The sequence below is a fragment of the Phoenix dactylifera genome, chromosome 3 (assembly GCF_051530095.1).
Source record: "Phoenix dactylifera cultivar Ajwa chromosome 3, Ajwa_hap1_PhDact_Kaust_v1.1, whole genome shotgun sequence".
Classification (NCBI taxonomy): Eukaryota; Viridiplantae; Streptophyta; class Magnoliopsida; order Arecales; family Arecaceae; genus Phoenix; species Phoenix dactylifera.
Genome location: NC_143192.1, coordinates 1,309,490 through 1,330,858, shown reverse-complemented (window position 1 = coordinate 1,330,858; position 21,369 = coordinate 1,309,490). Strand labels below are relative to the sequence as shown.

Here is a 21,369-nt window from a genome sequence, read left to right as displayed (position 1 = left end):
TCAAAACAGGAATAGAATTTGACCAGATTTCACCTGAAGTATCCACCTAAAAACAATCCTAGCCCAAACAGGGTATGCTTGGATCAGTGAAACTAGAATGACTTGAGGGTTATTCCTGTTAGCTGTGCATATGATTGGGAAGCTTGCCATGTTTGCCCTCTTAGAGATCCGAGGAATCCAAGCTTCAACGTCCCAAATAAAAGGGGGCACACACCATATAAGTTTTTGCATTCTGCGGCCTTAAGGGTCGATGCGTGTTCGTCGGGCACAAGATGGAACGGGGTTCTCCATGATAACCCCCTCAAGCATTCACAGGATGGAGCGGGGTTCTCCATGATAACCCCCTCAAGCATTCACAGGATGGAGCGGGGTTCTTCATGATAACCCTCGGCGCATAGAATGCTTGAGGTTACGTCAAGTGCAAAGAAATTAAGCACATGATAACAAACCAAATACAGCCTTAATATATATAGAAACAAGTGGAAAAATCTCGCGGACTGTTACAAAGAAGATCAGTAACGAGCAACCATGCTCCTGGGAGGCAAAAGGGTAAGACAAATCCCCACATTTCTTTCTCGCTTTTCTTTTATCCTATCTTCTTCCTATCTCTTCTTCTATTGTGCCTGTTGTATTCTTGGGAACGAACTCAAACCCGAGAGACTCCAGGACGTCTTTTAAAGGTACTGAGCCTGTATCCTCTCTCTGTTCTCCTCCCACCACAGCTTGGCGTGCACCTCCCCAAACCTTTCTCGGCTGCAGCAAGGATGGTGCGCACAAAGGGTCAAAAAGCAAACATTGGTCGATATTACGCATTCGTGGGCTGCTGCCCACAAGTATTGAAACTTAAGGAGATAAAAGGAGTCGATACAGATTTTAAAAAAATGGTGGGGGGAAGTGATATGCCCCAATAGCAGTCTCAAAGTAATATTTTCCCTTTATATGAAAATAAAGCTGTTATTTGTGGCAGTTTGCAGGTTTCCTTTTGGATAAATGATGGTTGTTTAATGGTCATTATTTTACATTTATAAAGGGTACAAAAGAGCAGGAGAAATAATAATTATATATTACGTGCTCCTCTAGATATCTAAATGTTCGAAGTCTGTTATTTTAATTAACAGCGAAAAGGTAAATTAGTGAACATTAAACAACCATGGCTGCCTAAGCATAACCGCGATTGCTTATGTATGTATGTATGTATGTAAATATATATAGCATGATGTGGGACCATTAAAACTGCCATAGAGCTTTACTTATAAAAGGCTGTTAGTTTAAACTGTGGGTGGTCACCTGAATCGAACCCGACGAAGCTCTCGGGTCCCATCGGCCAGCTCTCGGATGGTGATGTAAACCCCAGGCTCATCCTGCTCCACCCACTCTGTCACCTCCAGATCGCTGGCATTGCTGACGGAGACGGAGGCCTCGTCCCTGGAGGATGTAGTCGTCCTCGATGCCTCCACCGAAGAGGCCTCCCCCTTGACACCCGAAGACCCCACAGCTCCAGATCCACCACCACCAGCAGCAGCAGCAGCAGCAGCAGAAGGATTGAGGTGATGAGGGAAAATATGCTCCGAAGGGTCGGGCACCGTCGGGTAGCACGTTCCTTTGCCAGTGGCAGCCGAATTTGACCTGCATGCGTTCCGAGAGAGCCGCTCCTTGCCGAGAGGAGGTGTGACAGGGCTCTCCCTTGTCGACCCCACACGCGAATACAATGATTCTCTCTGCAAGAAAAGAATCCATCAATGACCAAATAAGACACAATATATATCATCGGTCGGTTGCAGAGCTAGCAGCATGTTCAACTCCATCTCATCACATAACTTGTACAGAAAAATGATCCCCGATCGACGAGGACCAGGAACAAAGGGTCCCCCAGTCAAGGGGCCCAGAAGATATTTATACTTGTCTCTGGTGATTAAAGTCCGTGGTCGGAGGACCCAATACGGATAAGGAATGGACCAGAGGCCAGAGAGAGAGAGAGCGCGCACACACACACACTCTCTCTCTCTCAAAAAAAAAAATAAAATAAAGAAAATAAAACCTTCAGGAAATAAGACAATTCCTTCATATGTATAATCACTGTTTATATAATGCATATAACAACGGCCTTTACCATCACTGTCACGGATAACTCGGTTACGTGTAATAATACCATAACGTACCAGGATGTCGTCTTCGAAACGATCGTGATGGCCGTTTCTCATTTAAAACCTTCAAGCAAGAAAGCTTGCGGTTCTTGTCGATCGATAGTTAGTTATATTCAGCAGCAAATTAATGAGAAGTGGCCGCAAGGAGTAAGAACAAACCTCGCCGTCGTCGGACCTCGGTGGAGTCGGCAGCGCCTGGCGGCTAAACCTCTGGACGTTGTAAAGCTCCATGATCCTATCGTAGTTCTCCCCCCACCACCTCTGTGCTTGCCACTTGTTAAACATCTCCCGACTGCATGCATACGAGAGACCAAAACCAAGGAAAAAAGAAAACATCAGCAGCAAGTCTCGACCGATCAGCAGCTACGTACGTACGTACATACTGGGTGGTAGAATTGAGAACCTGAAACGGATGCGCTTGAGGTCGTTGCCGGCACCGCCGGGGAGAGAAACAAAGGTGATGTGGACGCCGGGCTCCACCTGAGCCATCCATTCCTTGGGCTCCTCGTCCTCCTCCAGCACCACCTCCTGCTCCGCCGCAGCCACCACCCCGACTCCCGGGATCCACTTGTTCCCCTTGAACCTGTCGTCATCCCTGCCACCGCTGGTGATGCTCGTGAAGTCCCACGCCGGGGTCGAGCTCGAGCTCCCCGCCCGCAGGAAGGCGTAGTGGCCACCGCCTCCACCGTCGGAAGCTGCATCATCGTCGTCGATGGCCGGGTAGGAGCTGCTGCCGCCGCCGCCGCCGCGGTGGTAACGGGGTTGGCGGAAGCTCTTGCTCCGGTAAGACGAGCTGCCTCCCTTGCACTGCCGGTACGAGCCGGAGAACTTCAACACCATGTCCTTGATCTGCCAGGAAGCGTTCATGGGTGCACGTTAATGAAAGTGTTCCGGCATTTGCGAAAACAAAAAGGCGCACCGGTTGCGGCATCCCCTCCTACGGAACACCGTAACCGGACAAACAAGCAGCTGATTCAAACGCTGATTTGGGTAGACACATGTACTATGTTGGCATTGCAGTTCGAGTACTTGTTTGAAGCTCTTTATTTTTTTGGGGGGGTCAAAGAAGCTTCTCAATGCTTGCCACCAAATGGGGCAGATGAGACAGAATCATTGCCCTCTTTTTATATTTACAGCGACCAGTATCTCCACTACCCATTTATTCATATTTCTTTCTTCTCATTTTCTTTGGTCGGTCTATTTGTTCGCGTTGAACTTTAGTGCTGCTTATCGAACGTTAACAACTCTCCTTGTCAGCCAAGCAACAAGTATAAGACATCGGTACCCTCATTCAACTAATAAACCAAACTACTGCATCAGAAAAGAGTACAAATTAAACCAACAGGCACCTAAGAACTAGATAGGGAGCGAGAATCCGACCGGCGAATTTGGGGGGTGGACAGTGACTTAAGTCATGTCCGAGGTCGAGACAGCCTAAGGGACCTAGGTGTCGATAATATTAGAGCCATGTCCGTCTAGAACGTCAAATAAGGTAGGCGTCCTAGCTTCAGCGTCCGTGTGAAACAGACATGCAACCATGCCTGTCTAGAATGCTAGGCGCCCTAGCTGTTGCAATCGAAATAAGCATAAAAAGTGAAACGCACCAGCTTATCCTTTGGAAATTGCAAGCACAATTAGTTGAGCTAAACAAGCAACAAGAACATGTAACCAAGTACCCATCATTTAGCAATTGATTAATGAGTTCAGACATCCTGAACCAAGTTTCCAATTAGTTGGACTTTGCACTAAGATATGCTTCGAAATATAATTACTGATAATCGGTCGAGGTCGACTAGTTCCAAGTAAAAAGTGAGACCCAGAATTTGGGCAAGAATTTTGTCATGTCATGAGGTAGGCTGGTCTTTGCCATGGGGTCGGTCCATGTCATGAGGGAGGGAGGGATAACTAGGAGGATGCTCGCTTGGTTTTCAATCTGCTACCGCCCGTAGGCTCCAAGACAAGACCGGTCCGGTCCGGAACGAACCCAGCGAACTCAAAAAACGAGTCCAGGACCACCCATGCTCCCCCCCTTTATTCTTTTTTGTGGTGCAAAAACACTTGGCCAAAATCTCGTCCTGGCTACATCCAACGCATCTCTTTCCAACAGAGCACGGCTTTTTAAAAAGACCCGAACCTTAGCTTCTTTAAGAAAAAAGAAATAGAAAACCAAAAGCCAGCCCGAATTAAACCCCCCAACCCCACTCTTTTCGGATGAAGCCAATCCCTCCACAACCCCCCAGGGAATGACAGAAAGAGACCACCCCTCGTCCTCCCTCCTTGACCAACTTTATCCAATGTTAGACCGAAGGACCTCTTCGTAATTTCCGTATCACCAGTGGGTGGGGGGGCGAAAAAAAAAGGAAAAGAAAAAGAAAGCGGGGGGAAAAACAATTAAATTACCACTGGCCTACTGCTATCTTTTTGGCAGCTCTGGGGTGCAGTAAAACGGGCAGCTCAGTCAGTGGCTTAAAAGAAAGCAGTATAATTACTACTGTCTATCTCTTTCTGGGGACGTTTTTTAACCATTGGTCTGGTGGCGGGGCAGCTTTGAGTCACCACTCGCTATTCAGCGGGTTGGACCCAAAAAAGGAAAAGAAAAAATAAAGCAAAATAGTTACCGCTGGCAATCTCCTTTTAGATGTTTTCTTTGTTTTTTTTAACACCGGACTAGCTATGGGGCAGCTTTGGGGGTGGCGCAGTAAAAATAGTCAGGTGGGTCTTTTACACCACCTTCGGGTTTACCCTCTCCCATCACGCCACTTTGAATCCAAAGTCCCAGAAAACGTTTCTTTCTCTACGTATAATCTAGTAGCCACAAAGACCGCTAAATGGTAGCTGCGTACGTATGGATACAAAGAAAAGAAGAGCAGGAGAGAGAGAGAGAGAGAGAGCAGTGGGTGGCGAGTTACCTGGGAGGTCAGGCTTTTGACGGCGTCTTTGGTACTTGGGGTCCCAGCACGCGCAGTGTCTTCAGCGCCATCTTCGAGCTCGTGCTTCGAACAAGCGATGCAGGCCAGCATCTCTCCGGCAGCAACAATGCTCTTCCGATTCTACCCCTGCATGTCAAATTGATTCACTTTATATATTGCCCTTCTTAAAAGGCTAGGCTATCTTAGAAAAGGGATTGCTTGGCTGCAACTGATGTGGTGTTATTCGTCATTACAACCCCCACCACCACACCACCCAGCAGAAGCATTCCGAAATCATAATTCATTTATCATTTTAATAAAAGCAGACGCTATTATTTCCCAATCCAAGAGCTTGATCCACAAAGAAATGAGGCCATATGTGGTTGGGAAATAGAGCAGGTGTAAGGTTTGGAATAGGAGCCTCTCACACCCTGAACAGATTCTAGAAAACATGTACAAGGATGCATGGAATAGTTGTAGCAGTCAGTCAAACTTGTTTGCATGCGATGCAACTATTTCATGGTCACTCTATAAAAAGTTATTTCTAGCACAAAGCTATCAGAATAACCCCCAATAAATAGATACAACTTTTGCCATTTCCATTTTTTTATGGTAAACAAATACAAAAACTAATATGAATTATATAGATTATATAAAAATCAACCAGTACATAAAATTTTAATTTAAAAGCATCATTTCAGTCATGGCTAAAATTAGGCACAGATAATATACTGAAAAAATAAAAGTCGACGGAAAAAAAAATACACAGGAAAAAAAAAAGAAGAAAGAGGAGAGGGCAATTTGGTCATTCTGGTGCCAAGACATTCGGCCATCGGTAATCCGACTTCCGGATAACACGTACAGGGGAGAATGGATAACGAGAACAATAGCAGCTTACCGGTACAACTAGGTATAACGCCCGTCTCCAGTTCCCACATGGGGAAACGAGAGGAGAACCCGGAAACGGAACGCACGCGTACCGAGGGAAGCAAGGACGCGGTGGCGACGAGCACGGGGAAACGGGAAAGAAAAAACAAGCAAATCAAACTCCGAAGCGCGCGACCGCAGCAGCGATTGGCTCCCCATCCCGAGATGCAAACAATCCATCCTTTCCAGAATTCGCTACTTTCGGAGCGCGCGAATTCTTTATTCACAACATATCAGAAGGCATTCAATGAAAAATGCGACACAGCTACTTTAAAATCAGTCCCCGTCGTAAATGCAAATAAAAAACGAGTAGAAATCGGCCGAAGGGGGGGAAGCTTCTGATAGGATTAGTAAGAGACTAGTAGTAATTCTTACACGAACCTCGAGGTGATGTGAGGCGAGCCTTCTCCGTCAACTGTGGTACATAGAGAGAGAGAGAGAGAGAGAGAGAGAGAGGGGAGAGGGGAGAGGAGAGGAGAGGGTGGATTGGAATCTCTCCTTTGGGATAGGACGGGGGTGAGGCTCCCTCAGCTACGAAGAGCTGCCTGTCTGCTCTGCAGCGAGCCTGTTTGATGAAATGGGCCAATGGCAGACGGCAGAGCCTCGCAGAGGAAAGAGAGAGAGGTGGAGAGAAAGGGAATTTTATAGCAGGAGAAAGAATTTTAATGCAGAGGAGCAGAGGCTCTGCTCCGTTCTTTTCTCTCTCCTCCTTTTTGAGAACGAGAGGAAGGCAAAGAATATTTATTTTTTTTAAAAAAAAAAAGGTAAACGGAAAGCAAATGTTCATACCGAGGCCTTGGATGATGTTTCGAATGACTTCGATGGGCTTTTCTTGCTCGATTTCTTTTCTATGTGATGGAATCGATTGCCCGATTCTTTGTCCTCTGATGGATTCTTGTTTGAAGATCTCGTGATCGCTGCTGAGGGAAAAAAAAAAAGATAAAGAGAGAATTAATCTGAACGGAGAACACAAAATTCGAAACAAAACGAACTCATCGCATGCAAACAAACACGAGATAATTTCTTTTTTCGAAGAAAGAAATGCGATCAAAATTTACTCAAGAAACCCAGAAATTACCGAAACATAATCGAAAAAAAGCGGTCGAATTCAAATTTTTCTCACCTTCTTCGACCTCAACTGCTCGAATCGCCAGCAGAAACCCCCAAGGAGATGTTACCGGCGATCTCTCCCTCCCTCCCTCCCTCCGCTTCAAGGGACGCCAAGAGACAAAAGAAGAAACCCTCACCCACGCGCACAGCTCTCTCTCTCTCTCTCTCTTTCTGTCTCTCCCTCTCTTTCTATTTATACCTAAAACTTGCAGTAGAAAGCGAGCTCGAGACGCGAAGATATCGGCGGCTCGGGCCGGAGAATCAGAATGCCGGCGATACGGCGGCGATAATTCGGCGGGTTACCGAGATTTTTTAAGTCCAGAAACGGTAACAATCCGGCCCCCGTTTTCCCTGAAGGCCAAATAAATCACCCCAGCCCTCACCCCAGCTGCTCCCCCCTCCCGACCCCTATTAATAGGCCCCGTTAACGGCCGTTATCCTTACCGCCAACTGGCATCCGCCCTAAAAGCCCGAAAACCTTCCTCCAAATCACCCACCACATTCGAATTAATGACCGGAATGCCATTCCATCTCCATATCGTCCATCCTTCCGGTACGCTAACGGAATGGGGCGTGCACGTGCCCAAGACGGCCGTCGGTGGATTCCGGCCGTTTGATCGGTGGATTCTGCAAGGGGCGTGCAGCAGTAAGCAGCAGTACGGCGGTGTGTACGTGCTCGATTTAAATCAATCGGCGGGGATTGACGAGAGAAGACAAAACGTTTGGACGGCTGCGATTTATTGTCTGGACGGCATTAAATAGCTTAAGGAAAAGCAAATGGGATTTGACATTGGTTTCTTTTGACCCTGAATTGTCTAATCCCCAGATCTTGGACGGTTCTGATCCGCTATATATTCTAGTAATAAATTCGCTCCTTTTTTTTTTCCTGAACTCCTCGATCGAGCGAAAGTACGCTGTGCTTCACCATCTGACGTGACAGGACCTGATTGGTGCGATACGGGAACGGTCTTCCAAGTTATCATGGTTACCACACCGTTTTATATAAATAAATGTATGGATGCATGTCTAATGGAATAAAGCAACCGGATTCACGGACCGAATAATTGTATCTAAATAATTTTGCTGTAACTAGACTTTATCAGCTGTAATGCAAGTGAAAGGCTGCAAAACTATAATCCAAATCAAGACGACATAGTTCTATCCTGCAGTTTAAGTGATAGTAGTAAGATAAGATAAACAACTAAAACCACTATAAGCCTTCATTGGTTGCCCCAAGTTTTTTTTTTTTTTTTTTTTTTTTTTTTAATATGGGGGCTCGGTTGCAACTATTAGGTTGTATATAAAAAGTTATATAAATACATGCATGCATACAGATTCACTAATTCATGATGAAATACTGAGCTCTTTTCTTCAAAAAATAATTCAGAAGGTATTTTCGAAGGAGGGTCATCCTTCAACGTAATTTTCAATATGAATACTGTGTGCAACCTCTTAATAGGTACTTTATTGATGTTTCGTTGTGGCAGCCGATAAATAGACAATCATAGGAATTAGCTTCTTGGCTCCTCGAGCGGTACTTTTAGAGCAAGAAATGATGTCAAACAAACATCATACCTCTTGTTATATTATAGCCCCCATATCTAGAAAAGCTTCAAACATTCTTGAATTCTTTGATTTGCTTGCTATAGTGCGCATTACTTTATGTCTTAGTCCATGGTTCTAAATCCTCTATTCTCGTATAGATATGATGATGTGTGTTTGCCTTTCTAGGTGTTTCTAAAAAAATCGTTGCAGTTCTTATAATTGAAACTTGTCCATCTGCAAAATGAGCATATGATAACTTATTATGATTGAGTAACTTTTGCTAAGTCATCTAAATATTTTTTATGGTTGTATAGCTAAAGAGGTATGAGAACTCATCCATTCTAATATATAACATGACCTTTCTAAATGTTTTTATGAAGGAGTGCCCTAACTGTATATGTTTTCAATGTTACCTTTTCCATCTCACATTTTACTTCTTTATGTCTCTCCCATCTGATCAAACCTCGATAACTAGAGTTTTTTCATTGTTAACAACAATCCAAAAGTTCAAATTCTTCCTCCTTCATTATTATTGATTCGGATAATTTATTTTTACTTTTACATCATGCATGACATATTTTAGTGCATTTTTTATGGTCAAAGAGGACATGAAGCTTATTAATATAATAAACTTAAACACACATTTACATAGATCCTCACATATTTTTTTGTTTAAACTTTGGTGTTCGTGATCAACTCTAATAGATTCGTAAGCTAGATTCGATCCGATAACATTTGTAAAAGTTCCGTATAATGCCACTATCAAAATTATTTTTGAATTACAAGAATTATTGCCCACATCTATTTAAAGTTATGTAAAAGTAAAACAAGAATTATTATCATAACAATAGCAAATTAACATTCACTATTTTAGTGCCTCTGGTTTTCTATGATTCAAAGTCTTATCCCACAGGACCCTCCACTGATGGGAATTAATCAATAGAAAAAAAGCTATTCCTCGAACTGGATGATGAATTGTTATATTATTCGCAATCCCGACGTGGATCAGAGAGATTCGAAACCAACGTCTCCTTTCCCTCTTTTTTTTTTGTTTTAATACGTAAAACAATAACTATCCATATTATATATAATTTTAGTACAAAAGTTAATATTTCTTGTTATAAACATATGTTTTATAATTTAACACACATCCCGTTACAGATGGAACGGTCAGCGAGGGACGTCAAGATGCCGTACGGACGGCAGGCTTTCACGGCACGCAACCGGCGATCGACAGTGGGGCACGACGGAGTTTACCGGTAGTGGCCGGTGGCGGCGGTTCTTTCGCTTTATCGGGTGGCAGGCGAGGCTTTGAACGGTGGGACAAATCGAAGTTTTGTTGAGAAAGCGTCGTCGAAAGTGCGATCCCTCCCGATCACTTTGCCACGTGGCGAGATCAGGAGGGCTCAGCCTTTCCCTAAAGAAAGGACGTCCCCAACTTCTCATCCAAGAAAGGGATAGTCCACAACCCCATAACAAAAAAACAAACAAAAAAAAAAAATTCTGTTCCCCTCTCTGTTATTTTTCTTTTACTGTTACTATTGGCGTAAAAAAATTTGGGACATGACATGAGCTTTTGAAAGTGAAGCATGATTAGTTTGACTAAATGTTACTCATCTGGATTTGTTTTTACTTGATCCGAGCGAGCCAAATTTTTACACATTTCTATGGGCTTAAGAGCAATGCTGAGGGAAGAAGAGCCAGTGGGCCATTGTTTAAATTGCACTCATTATAATACTAACGGTCACTTGCACCAATTTCAAGACATCCAAGAATGCCAGGCGGCAAAGTTTTTATAATGCTGGTATGCTTGTCATGAATGCTTTACGTATGAAGCATAACAGTTATTACTCTACAGAAAGATGAGCATTTACATTGACATTTTCGGATCATAATAATAACAACAATAAAAAGTTTATCATTTATTATATATGGTGTATCCATGGAAGCTCGTGACAGTGGATATGAAAAGTTAAGGAGGCAATTAATAGATAGGGCAGATTCTGTAGAGAAAAGAAGGATACTAATACTATTTTTTCACCTAAAACTTTATTATGCTATGGTCTAACATGTCATAGTTTTGGCCTTCTCCATCATATATATTCTAAAGACATATTTGTGCATATCATAGTTAAATCACCTTCTCAAGTCCATGACCAACTGAAGAGAGTCCAGAACTGTGTATGTTAAACATTCTTCTCTGGGCGAACTCGTCTTGAGAGATTCATCAGCATCAAAACAATGCAGAAACTCTTCATGCAGGCCAAACTAATGCATGCATGCATGCATGCATGGAGATTTCCGGCCTGATCGGCTGAGAAGAGGCAGCGAAGGAACCAAGGAGAAGAAGCAGCATGGAGAAGGCAACGAAATCATCCAACGATGAGGTCTTTGATGCTCGGATATTAGACTGGGCCCTCAGGCAATCGGAGGCATGGTCCCATATGCCATGAAAACCTTGGGTGTGGCCCCTCGATACGTAGCTTTTCGATGCTGGCTACTGTTCCAGGCCTGGCACAAGAAACGCAGAGGTCTGGCTGATGCCTCAGAAGAGGCAGCGATCGAGAGTCTTACTTTGATAGATGGTGGGGGACCCTCTGCTGCAATGAGTTGCACGCTTCTTCTGCCAGTCAGACCTCTGGGTCCATGCTTCGAGCAATCAGAATAAAGAGTTAAAGTACCATCTGGGCATAGGGACCTAAACACTTAGGAGGCCCAATATGTCTATGAACTGTTAAAATATTTGTAGAGGTAAGGCCTCGCAGCCTATCCTTTATTGCTCTGATGGAGATGGACGAGAAAACTTGGGCAGACTTCAGATTCTTTAAGCCCGAAGCCAGGCAAACAAGAATTTAGATTTAGCTCTCGTGCACCCAGTCTATATATGAGACTATATATGGAGTTGATTTGATTCGCATTTCGCACTCTCTTTTTCTTATACTGAGACTAGAGTGACTTGCTAATATGATTTCATATACGATATTTAATTTGCTGCTTATGAGCAGCTTATAAGAATAGTTGCATGATGACATACATTGTGTCATGATTTTAGACTTGATTGTTGCAACTCGTCCTGATAGAATCACTCACTCTGATCTGAACTTTGTTTTCTGTTGTTGATATGAACAGTTTGCGCAAATCCGAAAGCATATTCGGCGCATTAGTACTTTTCACAGCCTAACAAATTATGCTTCTTGACTAACTAGGCAGGTTTAGATCACCGAATAGAAATGTCAGTCCATGGCCACTCTCTTGCTTGTATATACATATATACACATGCATATATGTATGCATGTACATACGCGTGCACATATGTCTTTATATGTTTATGTGTATGGTACGTATATATATACCACTGGCGGTGGCGGCGGCGGCGGCCGTAGAGGGGTAGGCACTTCTTTCTCATTGCTCTGATAGATAACTGTGTATCTAGATCATGCAAGTCCGGGAGCCATTAGAAGTTCAGGTGCTAATGTACAAGATTAAAATTAATTTGGAAAGGAAAGAGAGGAAATACTTGAATTTTCTTTTCAGAGAACAAGGATGGGCCAGATTTCTTTTCTTTTTTAATGAGAACAAGAACAAATCTTGAATGAACATAATTAATGTACCATCAAAAGAAAACAAAATGTGCCATCAATCCAACTTTTTGGAAATTTATTACCACAATGATATACGGCAGATTTAAGTACTCAAACCAAGTCATTGTGAGACAAAATAACTGAAAGGAAATATGCACATCAATGAGGAAAATGGAATGCATAGTCCTCACAACCAATGAACTGGTACAAATCAACAAACTCTGATGGATTACGCACAGCCTGTGAAATCCAAATATCCCTGATTGGTGACTTTGTGGAGCTCATCCTTAATGAGCTCTTGGTCGATGTAACTATCTTGACCCATGCATGATGCCATAATCTTCGGCTCCCGGCTCGCTGCCACTGCTTCCATCCTCATCCCGGCATCGACATGAAGTCGAAGAGATGTTCGACATCAAAGTCAGACCCAGACAAGTCAGCCCATGCGTTGAACAACTCGGCATCGTGATATGGGAGCCAAGCTTCAAACCGGTCCTCCTCCGAGACCCCAGAGTTGAACCCCAGGCTTGGTTCAATAGGAGTTTTTGATGGGTGAGAGTGGCCATAACCATCCTCATGTTTCCTATGCTGCTGAAGGTTTAGATCATCGATTGTTAATGGCCTTCTGCTCAAGTGAGTGTTCCAGTGGTTCTTTATCTCGTTATCCGTCCGGCCAGGCAATCTTCCAGCGATTAATGACCATCTACAGCTCAAACATGAGTATAAGCTGGGAAGATGTTAAGCATGCACGCATGCCCCATTTTCAAATGTAAAGACTAGTCGAAATATATTATTTGAGCTTCTTAATTAGCTCTGTATAAGTATCCAACATCTACTTAGTGCATAGCCGATGTAGAACTAAACAGACGTCCGCACAGGTCCTCACAGTCTTGCTTTACATATTTTGATGCTCAAATATTTCGAGAGTATTCATTCACATGATTTAACGGCCTTTTTTTATTGTGGGGACGTTGATTTGGTGAGCTTGGGAATTTTGCGTGGCTTCATTTAGGCTAATTCTCGGACTAAGGTTTGAGTCAATTTAGCTCAGTTATACTCCAACCCGAGCTCGAACCTAATGCACATGATTCCAATTAACTTTCCAAGGGTGCAATATTTTTATCAATAGCTACAAAGTCAGGCAGCCATCGCGAGCAAGCATTATTGATAAAACCTAAGTTGAAAACTACCCATGGACTCTTAACTAGGACTAGTATATTGACCGGTTCTACATAAAATTAGGAAATTTAACTTACATAAAAAAATCAACTCTAAAGATGAAGGGTTACTCTAAATTGTCTTGCCAAAACTTTCTAGCTATTCAAGTTAACAATAGCAGAAATCCTCTAGATGCGGGCAAATCCTATGGTTTATCTTCATAAATAATTTGGAAGGACACCTAACTCGAAACAAACAGTCCAACTCAGTAACTTAGGTCATTAGCTCATCGATCCAATTTCGTCGAGTTTCGACATTCGTTCTTTGAATTTTTTTCTATCTCTATTATCCATACTAAAATATGCATATTTATCATTAGATATTTTTATATTTATATTCTTATGCACTAGTCTACATGAATTTGATATCATGTTATTTATTTAATTTTTTGATACTATATGTTATTATATTATCTTTGTGATCCAGTCCCGACCCGTGATACAGCGGCCCAGGCCCAGTGTCGGGAACATGTGGGCCCGGTAACGGCCTTTCAATCTATTTTAGACGGGTGGCAGGTCCTAAAATTCATGTGATGAAAAGCGACAAGCACAATGAGCCAAGGGTTACCTGTTGCCCAAGAGGTTGTGGAGTCGAATAATGAGATCCTCTTCATCTTGGGATATATTCCCTCTTTTTATCCCAGGCCTGAGATAATTAAGCCATCTTAGCCTGCAGCTCTTCCCACACCTATTCAGCCCTGCCGAAAGAAAAGAAGGGCTACCAAATTATCATTGGAATACACTATTTTGACAGCCAACATCTTCACTAATGTTGAAATATTTGGAGAAGAAGAGAAAAAACAAAAGAAAAAGGAGAGAGAGAAAAGTGGTTTTATTTCTCTATTGCTTTACTCATATTCAGTACAACTAAGGAGTTATATATACTCATGTATAGACTCCAAACATGAAAAATAATATAGGTGATACAGGTTATCATGTGATTCCTAAAATCACCGTAATAAAATTATGCTAACAAAGAAAACTAATATAAGTTGATACAGAATCGATAAAGAAAAATAATTATTTCTTAAAAAAAATAATTATTCTAACATTCTTCTAGTACTATAGGTGCCAATTTGAGTTTGGAAATTGGATTACAAATGTACTGGTAATGCTCGTAGACGAAAGCACCATAGAGGTGAAAAGCTAGGCGAGATGGCGAGCTCGAGTGTTATTAATTATGAACTTCTTGGTTTCCCTTGATTCAGGTAACAGCTCATAAGTTGCTTAATTCTCTATGATATACTCCACAACCCAGTTAAAATCCTAATTCTCTTCTCAATAACCAAACCAGACATAAAAAATAGGAGAATACGAGAAAGGAGAGCTACAAAAGCTAATTCTCCATTCTTCTTCAGACCTGCATGCTTGAGTCACTAGAAGGGTAGATGGATAACTGCTCTCCATCTGAACTTGTATGAAGAAATGCAGAAAGAAGGATGTAGCTGAGCCTCAAAAGGAGAGGGGGGAGAGAGAGAGAGAGAGAGAGAGAGAGAGAGGGAGAGGGAGAGGGGGAGAGATCAGACCAGCTTTGGCAGCCAGAGTTCTCCACTTCTTATCACCATGAGCTCTAACATACTCAACCAGCTTCTGATCCTCCTCAGCAGTCCATGCCCCCTTATTCACCTCCAACACCCACTTCTTCTCTCCTTTCTCTGCCTTCTTCATCATCTCCCAAGCTTCCTCTCTTCTACTGAAGGAGAGCCTAGACGTGCTACACCACTCCTCCTCTACTGCTGCAATCTCTGGACCATCGAGCATGTAGCCAAGTACGAGGAGGACAATAATGGAAGGATGGAGACGAAGAACCAAAGCCATCCCACTTCCTTTGTACGACTTAATTTAAGTGTCGGCCGGTTCCATGAGGAACAAGGGGTGGTTAGATGTGGGCATCTAAATTGTCGGCCGTGAGAGTAAGCTTCCATCAGAAACCTATATGCAAGAGAGCCCCTTGTAATTAAGAATATCACAACATATTTTTTTTTTGATACAACGTATGGCTATATTCACATTATTCTCGAATAAAAAGAGAGAAATTAACAAAGCAAAGAAGGGGTGACCCTCTAGTGCGGCCAGAGAACCTCTCCGAAGTGCTGGGCAGCATAAGTAGCAACCCAGTCGGCAGCCCTGTTCATCTTTCATCTTTCAGTACACATGTGTAGTCCGAAAGATACTACAATCCTCCACTATTTATCGGATACGACAAAACAGAGGGTCTCCATCTTCACTCTGCGCATCACCGCATATAAAAAAAAAAAATCGCCTTCCTGCAGTGCAGTCCAGGTATGACATCCTGAAAAATAAACAGCTCGTTCAGATCATGATTCCAATCGGTGCATTAAGCTCAGCTTACTTCGTAAAATATATAAATTAGTAGAGTCGTGTGTGGGCCACCACACAGGCTACTTTGCATCTGAGCTCACCGCCACAATTTTTAAAGCAAAGGGACAATGAGTAGCAGCATAATTTCCTGTTCACTTTTCTTTTTTGCTCCCAGGCAAAGCATCATTTACATGATTCTAACGATGAATCTAAATACTCATCTGCCTGTGGGGACGGCGACCGGCCGAATAGGCCACTACCCGCACCTACCCTGTACTTGCTCTAGAACAAAACAGGGCAGATAGAATCTAGAGGCCGGACGGGTCAAGTAAAATTAGATAGAGTACGTTGGATTGGATAAAGCAACAAAACTTAATTTTTTTTCATATAAATCAATTTTGTTATATGTATTCGGATCAGATCTGAAATAGGTTTTATTATTATCCGCATCCATTCCAAATCCTTTCAATGGATGAAATCTGCTCTATTTAGAATTAGGTTCAGCCGGATAGCTAATGAAGTAGAGTAAATTGCCACCCCAATGATAGTTAAACGTTATGTAGGAAATGACCGTCGTTTATGCGATGTTATATTACCTGGTATTTGTGATGGGATGGCTCTTCGTAAAAACTAAATTGAATTCAGCACCAATTGTTGATGGTAAAAGAATCAACTCACACGCCGTAAAACGAGAAAGGATAGCGTGCAAATATTCCAATCCTTCAAACTTCGGACATTGCTATGCTGGATCTACTTGATAGATCCTTTGGTGCCAAATATGACAACAGCAGCAGCAGCTGTAAATGCCTGTGGGATTCTTCTGGATTCTTGTGCAGAAGAATCCTGGCTTTTATCCCAGATACTTAATGAACCACAATATCAAAGAATACAATAACTTCTTTCACTCTTTCAATTTTATTAATCATCTGATCATGACTGAAAAATGATCGATCATGATGCGTACATAAGAAAGGGAAAGGTAACTATGGAATGTGTCGCCATAACAAGCTCATTTGTGGGTTGAAATTTCTTTCCTTTATTCTGTTCTAATCCATCATAATTGATTTCCAGATTGTATGCAACTCATGTTTTTACTATCAAGTTCTATATAAGGTGGAAGCTCCGCATATGGTTTTGAAGCCTAAGCCGCAGCTAGCAGTGTATTTTACTCTATTGGGCGATTCCGGCCCCTCACCCCTATTTTTTTTAGTAAAGCTTGGATGCCAATCAGTGGCTTATTTACCGAATCCCGACGAAAAATAAGTTTGATTGTACATCTTTTTGATATATATAAAGTATCCCCGGATAATTCAAATTGAAGCAATTTGATGTCCGACTCGGACCTATATGAGCTCTCCTCCTCTTGAAACGCAAAGGTCCTTTCTCCGTAACCTACGCCAACTCTTAATTTTCTTAAAATTTCAATAAAAATTAAATCATACACATGAATTTGTGTCTACAATGCATATAATTGTGTACTTGATGGTTTTGCACCAAGCCCCCTCATACTCTTGAATTTGTGCTTGCCCCCGCACCCCCAATATTCTACATGCAATTCCCTCTTCAAGGAATGGATCAGTCTCCCAAAGTACCAGTACGATAAATACTCATCAGGAGAGTATAGATTGCTGCGTTATTTGTGCCTAGATAAATACTCTGGATGTGTATGCGATCCTTACTATTGGAGCCAACCAATGCAAGATAGACTGAAAACATAGTTGATGAAACTCTCTATGGAAATGTACGTCCCCTTAACAAGCAAAAATCTTAGTGCAAACATTAATCTATTAATCTATTCTATAAAATAAATATTAAGTCATAAAGAATTTAGAGATTATCTAAGGTGAAAGATTTGACCCACAAGACAGATGCTTCTCAGAGGTAATAAGCCCTAGCCTTGTATCTGTGAGAGAGAGAGAGAGGTCAGACCAAGCATGCACAAATGAAGAGATGGGATGGAATAGATCAAAAGAAGAAGAGAGAGAAAAAGAGGAGAGAGAAAATGATGGAGGAGGTAGGGCCAGTGAGAGAGAGATGAAGATTGTTGGTGGCAAGAGAGAGAGAGAGAGAGAGGAGCAGGCAAATTGATAGTGGCCAGCAATGGAAGAGAAGATAGCTAGCAATGGTGCTAGGAAAATACCTGGTGGTGTCACAAGAGAAATGTTTAATAGCATCTGTTAGAATTATTGTAGAACCATTGATTGTGCCAAATATGGTCGGTCTCCATAAAGATTAACTGTGCCAAACTTAGTCGACCTTACCAACTTCATCTTGATTGATTTGTGATTGATTATGCCAAACGTAGTCGGCCTTACCAAATTTGTCAGGCTTCTAGTTTTATATAAAGACTGCTCTTGTACATTATAATTCATAGACAGAAATACAATTCTCTTTTCTTATATTTCATCAGCATCATAAGAAAGATGCCTCGACAATGTCACAAGAAGAATTCCCAATGGTGTCACAAGGAAGACCCTCGATGGCATGGCATCATCAAGAAGATACACAAAAATGCTCGCATCCAAAAGAAACGACAGAGAGGATAAGGAGAGAACAAGGAGTTAGGGTAGCACGGGATGGTGAGAAAGATCGAGAAAAAGAAAATGGAGATGCGGTGAGGTGTGCAGTGCAAAAAAGAAGAAAAGTGAGGTGCTAGCATGCGGAAAAGAGGGTGGGGTCATCATGGCCATTTCATCCACATTAGAAAAAATAATAAAAAAGAAAGAGAAAATTAAAGAAGAAGGGACGTGAGGAATTCCAGAGAGGTTGCATGTGGAAGAAGAAATAAGGAAGAGGAAGAGGAAACACTCGCAATCTTGGCCTACTGCTCAATTGGTGCATAGGAAAGAAGGCGAAGAAGAGAAAAAGAGTATAGAGAGAGGGGGGGAAACGAAGGATCATCCATGCAAGGTTGGCGAGCTGGCAGGGAGAAAAGAAGGAAAGGAGGAGAAGAAGAGAAAGGAGAAAGGGAAGAAGGAAAGTAGAAAAAATAAAGAAAAGAAGAGGGCCCGTTGCTCGGTTGGGAAGAAGTAGAGAAAGGCAAGAAAGGAGGGAATCAATGGGTTGGTTAGGCTAGCAGGGAGGAGGAAAGAAAGGAAATAGGGGAAGAAAATTGGCTCAGTGCAAGGAAGAATAAGAGAAAGGGATGAGGTGAAGAAAAGAATCAGAGAGAAGATTCCAAAGCAGGGCGGAGGCGTTCGGACGTTTCATCCTACCCTCTTTAAAAAGAATTCATCTTTGAAATTTAACAATAATTAGTTTTTTAAAAAAATTAGGATTCTTCTTCTTGATTTCCTCTACAAGTTTCCAAGTAGCATCCTGCTTTGAGTGATTGCTCCGCTGGATTTTAACATGTGGAATAGTACACACTTTAGAATATGCTCCTTAATTTCTATCCATAATTTTCACGGGCTATTTGTCATAAGAGATACCTTTTCTAAGCCACAGAGATTCGAACCTTACCATATAGCTAGGGGTCGGAGATATACTTTTTAGTGTTGAGATATGGAATATATCGTGAATCCTAACAAGAGCAAGCAATAGAGCCAAGCAATAGCCTATTTCTCTGACTCTATCCAAGATCTTGAAAGGCCCCACATATATGTAACTCAACTTGCCCTATACTCTAAATCTCATCATATCCTTGGTGGTGATATATTAACGAACATATGATCTCCCATTCGGAACTCCAGATTTTTTCTTCCATTATCAACATAACTTTTCTATCTGCTTTGAGCTACAAGAAGCTATTTCTTGATAAGTTAAATTTTCTCCACTACCATAATTTCTGGTCCCAAAAATATTCTTTCACCTATATCGTCCCAATTTATAGAAGACCTACATCTTCCATACAGAGCTTCAAAGGAAGTCATTTAGATTCTAGACTAGTAGCTAGTTGTAAGCAAACTCCACTAAGAGCAAACACTCATCTTAAGAACCTTTCAAATTCAGTACATAGGCCCTTAGCATATGTTCTAGAATCTAGATTGTTCTCTATGACCAGCTGTCTATTTGAAGACAAAAGGTTGTAATGAATTCGAAGTTGGTTCTCATGATTCCATGCAAACTCATCGAAAACTGAGAGATATGTCTTGTGTCCTTATTAGATATAATAAATCTGGGACCATCATGGAGTCTTACAATCTCATTAATGTACAGCTTGCCTAGCCTTTCGAAGGAAAAAACTAACCCCGGTAAGCAAGAAGTGCACTGACTTCATCAATCAGTCCATGATCACCCAGACACCATTGTTGCTTTGATGAAATCATTCTATCAATTTTGTTAGCATTTTTTCTTATTCAATTTAGCAGGCAAAGGCATAAATTGCATGATGAAAAATTTAGATCACAGCATAATATCATCACAGCCATCGCAATGACGGAAGACATCTTCTAATATCACATGCAACCCTATGTATTACTTCATGTCTAATGACTAGGTTACCATTTAATGTTTTTAATGTCTAATACATGTTATTGAAATTAATTATGTTGAAAATAAATCCATGCAGCTACCATCCTCCTATCCCATGGCAGGAGAGGATTAGTGCAGCTCATGGGATTTAATGTTACACAATATACATGAGGGTGGTTGAAGGTAAAATTCCCAGGCCAGCACCAAGTCAGTCTAGGAAACTCCCTAGTGTGCATGTAAACAACTAGGAGTGCCTGCCAACCTGTCCAAAACCACCCCTACAAAAATGTGGTTTGGGTTAGAGTTCTTTATAATTGTCTAGATTGGGTTAGCCAAAAATGAACTTGATTACAAATTGGTCGGGCATAGATTTTGCTCTTCCAACTAAAAGTCACCATGAGTTTAAATCCATTCCCAAAACCCTTAGATTAGGTAATCATACATGAGTTCCAGCCCGACAAAGATGGGTTAGTGCGATTATGGAAATTGATTAGTTAATGGTTAAAAGAATTTAAAAAATACTGAAAATAAAAGTGGGGGAAACTGTAGACTTTAAATTTTAATTATCATGTTTTTTTATCAGTTTTAATTTTTTTTCTTCTTGTTCATGTACTCCAATTGGATACAACCCTAAATTCTCTATTACCATAATTTATTATGATTTACTAAGATATAATTAACAAGTGAAATGCTAGCTGGGTTGGCAAGGGTCCATATGAAATAGATGAACGGAATATGAGTTACCATTTTTCGACCAGATTATAAATGAGTTGGGCACAAGATGAGTTGGGCATGCACAACCTAGGCTCCAAGCATCTTCAAGGATTTCTTACTGTTTGATCGAAGTTGAGCAGCCGAACCTGTTTTTGTGCAAAACAGAGTAGCTTTTTGAGTTTGAATCCAGATATCCAAGAAAGCAGACTACTATATCTAAAAATCCCTACAATCATAGAGAGTAACAAACCAGCCAGATTATATGCAATAAGATCTTCCCCCCTGCACTTGAATCTACCACTCCGGATCCCAACCAACATTGCCAAATTGCAAATAAAAAGGAGGAGCATCCATTAGCGTTAACGACAAGTTCTCTCTTCTTATTTCAAGAATCTTTATTTAGGTCCTAGACCCTCATCTTTCTGAATCACCAAGCAAGGCATGCCAAAAGACCTCTTGGTTGCAATCTGGAATGAAAAAATAGGTT

At 41.7% G+C, this 21,369-nt stretch overlaps 2 protein-coding genes across 3 annotated transcripts; both read right to left on the bottom strand.

Annotated features, from left to right (window-relative positions):
* Positions 1–441: 441 nt before the first annotated feature.
* BRX (DZC (Disease resistance/zinc finger/chromosome condensation-like region) domain containing protein) lies at positions 442–7,476 on the bottom strand. 2 transcript variants are annotated; one of them, XM_026807439.4, is made up of 7 exons: positions 7,104–7,476; positions 6,770–6,900; positions 5,054–5,200; positions 2,548–2,993; positions 2,304–2,436; positions 1,288–1,718; positions 442–753 (listed from the first exon to the last, which is right to left on the bottom strand). In XM_026807439.4, exons 3-7 carry the CDS (start codon positions 5,162–5,164, stop codon positions 675–677), a joined length of 1,200 nt encoding a protein of 399 aa, XP_026663240.4. In that variant the 5' UTR covers positions 5,165–5,200; positions 6,770–6,900; positions 7,104–7,476; the 3' UTR covers positions 442–674. The 2 variants fall into 2 exon arrangements, with proteins under 2 accessions (XP_026663240.4, XP_008799997.4); XM_008801775.6 differs by having other exon boundaries at positions 6,770–6,897.
* A 4,977-nt stretch (positions 7,477–12,453) lies between these two features.
* LOC103714507 (transcription factor MYB4-like) lies at positions 12,454–15,356 on the bottom strand. Its single transcript, XM_039123801.3, has 3 exons — positions 14,960–15,356; positions 14,002–14,131; positions 12,454–12,919 (listed from the first exon to the last, which is right to left on the bottom strand). The coding sequence occupies exons 1-3, from the start codon at positions 15,249–15,251 to the stop codon at positions 12,592–12,594; spliced, it is 750 nt and encodes a 249-aa protein (XP_038979729.2). The 5' UTR covers positions 15,252–15,356; the 3' UTR covers positions 12,454–12,591.
* Between the last annotated feature and the right edge of the window lie 6,013 nt (positions 15,357–21,369).

Bases quoted from the DNA above. Each gene is read 5' to 3' on its own strand.
- BRX (XM_026807439.4), bottom strand. From the start codon at position 5,164: ATGCTGGCCTGCATCGCTTGTTCGAAGCACGAGCTCGAAGATGGCGCT. The intron at 2,437-2,547 runs GTTCTCAATTCT...GTATGCATGCAG, and splicing joins CTCAAGCGCATCCGTTTCAG to TCGGGAGATGTTTAACAAGT. The intron at 1,719-2,303 runs GTTTGTTCTTAC...CTTTTCTTGCAG, and splicing joins CGAGGTCCGACGACGGCGAG to AGAGAATCATTGTATTCGCG.
- LOC103714507 (XM_039123801.3), bottom strand. From the start codon at position 15,251: ATGGCTTTGGTTCTTCGTCTCCATCCTTCCATTATTGTCCTCCTCGTA. The intron at 14,132-14,959 runs GTCTGATCTCTC...TTCTTTCGGCAG, and splicing joins AACTCTGGCTGCCAAAGCTG to GGCTGAATAGGTGTGGGAAG. The intron at 12,920-14,001 runs GTAACCCTTGGC...TTTGAGCTGTAG, and splicing joins CACAACCTCTTGGGCAACAG to ATGGTCATTAATCGCTGGAA.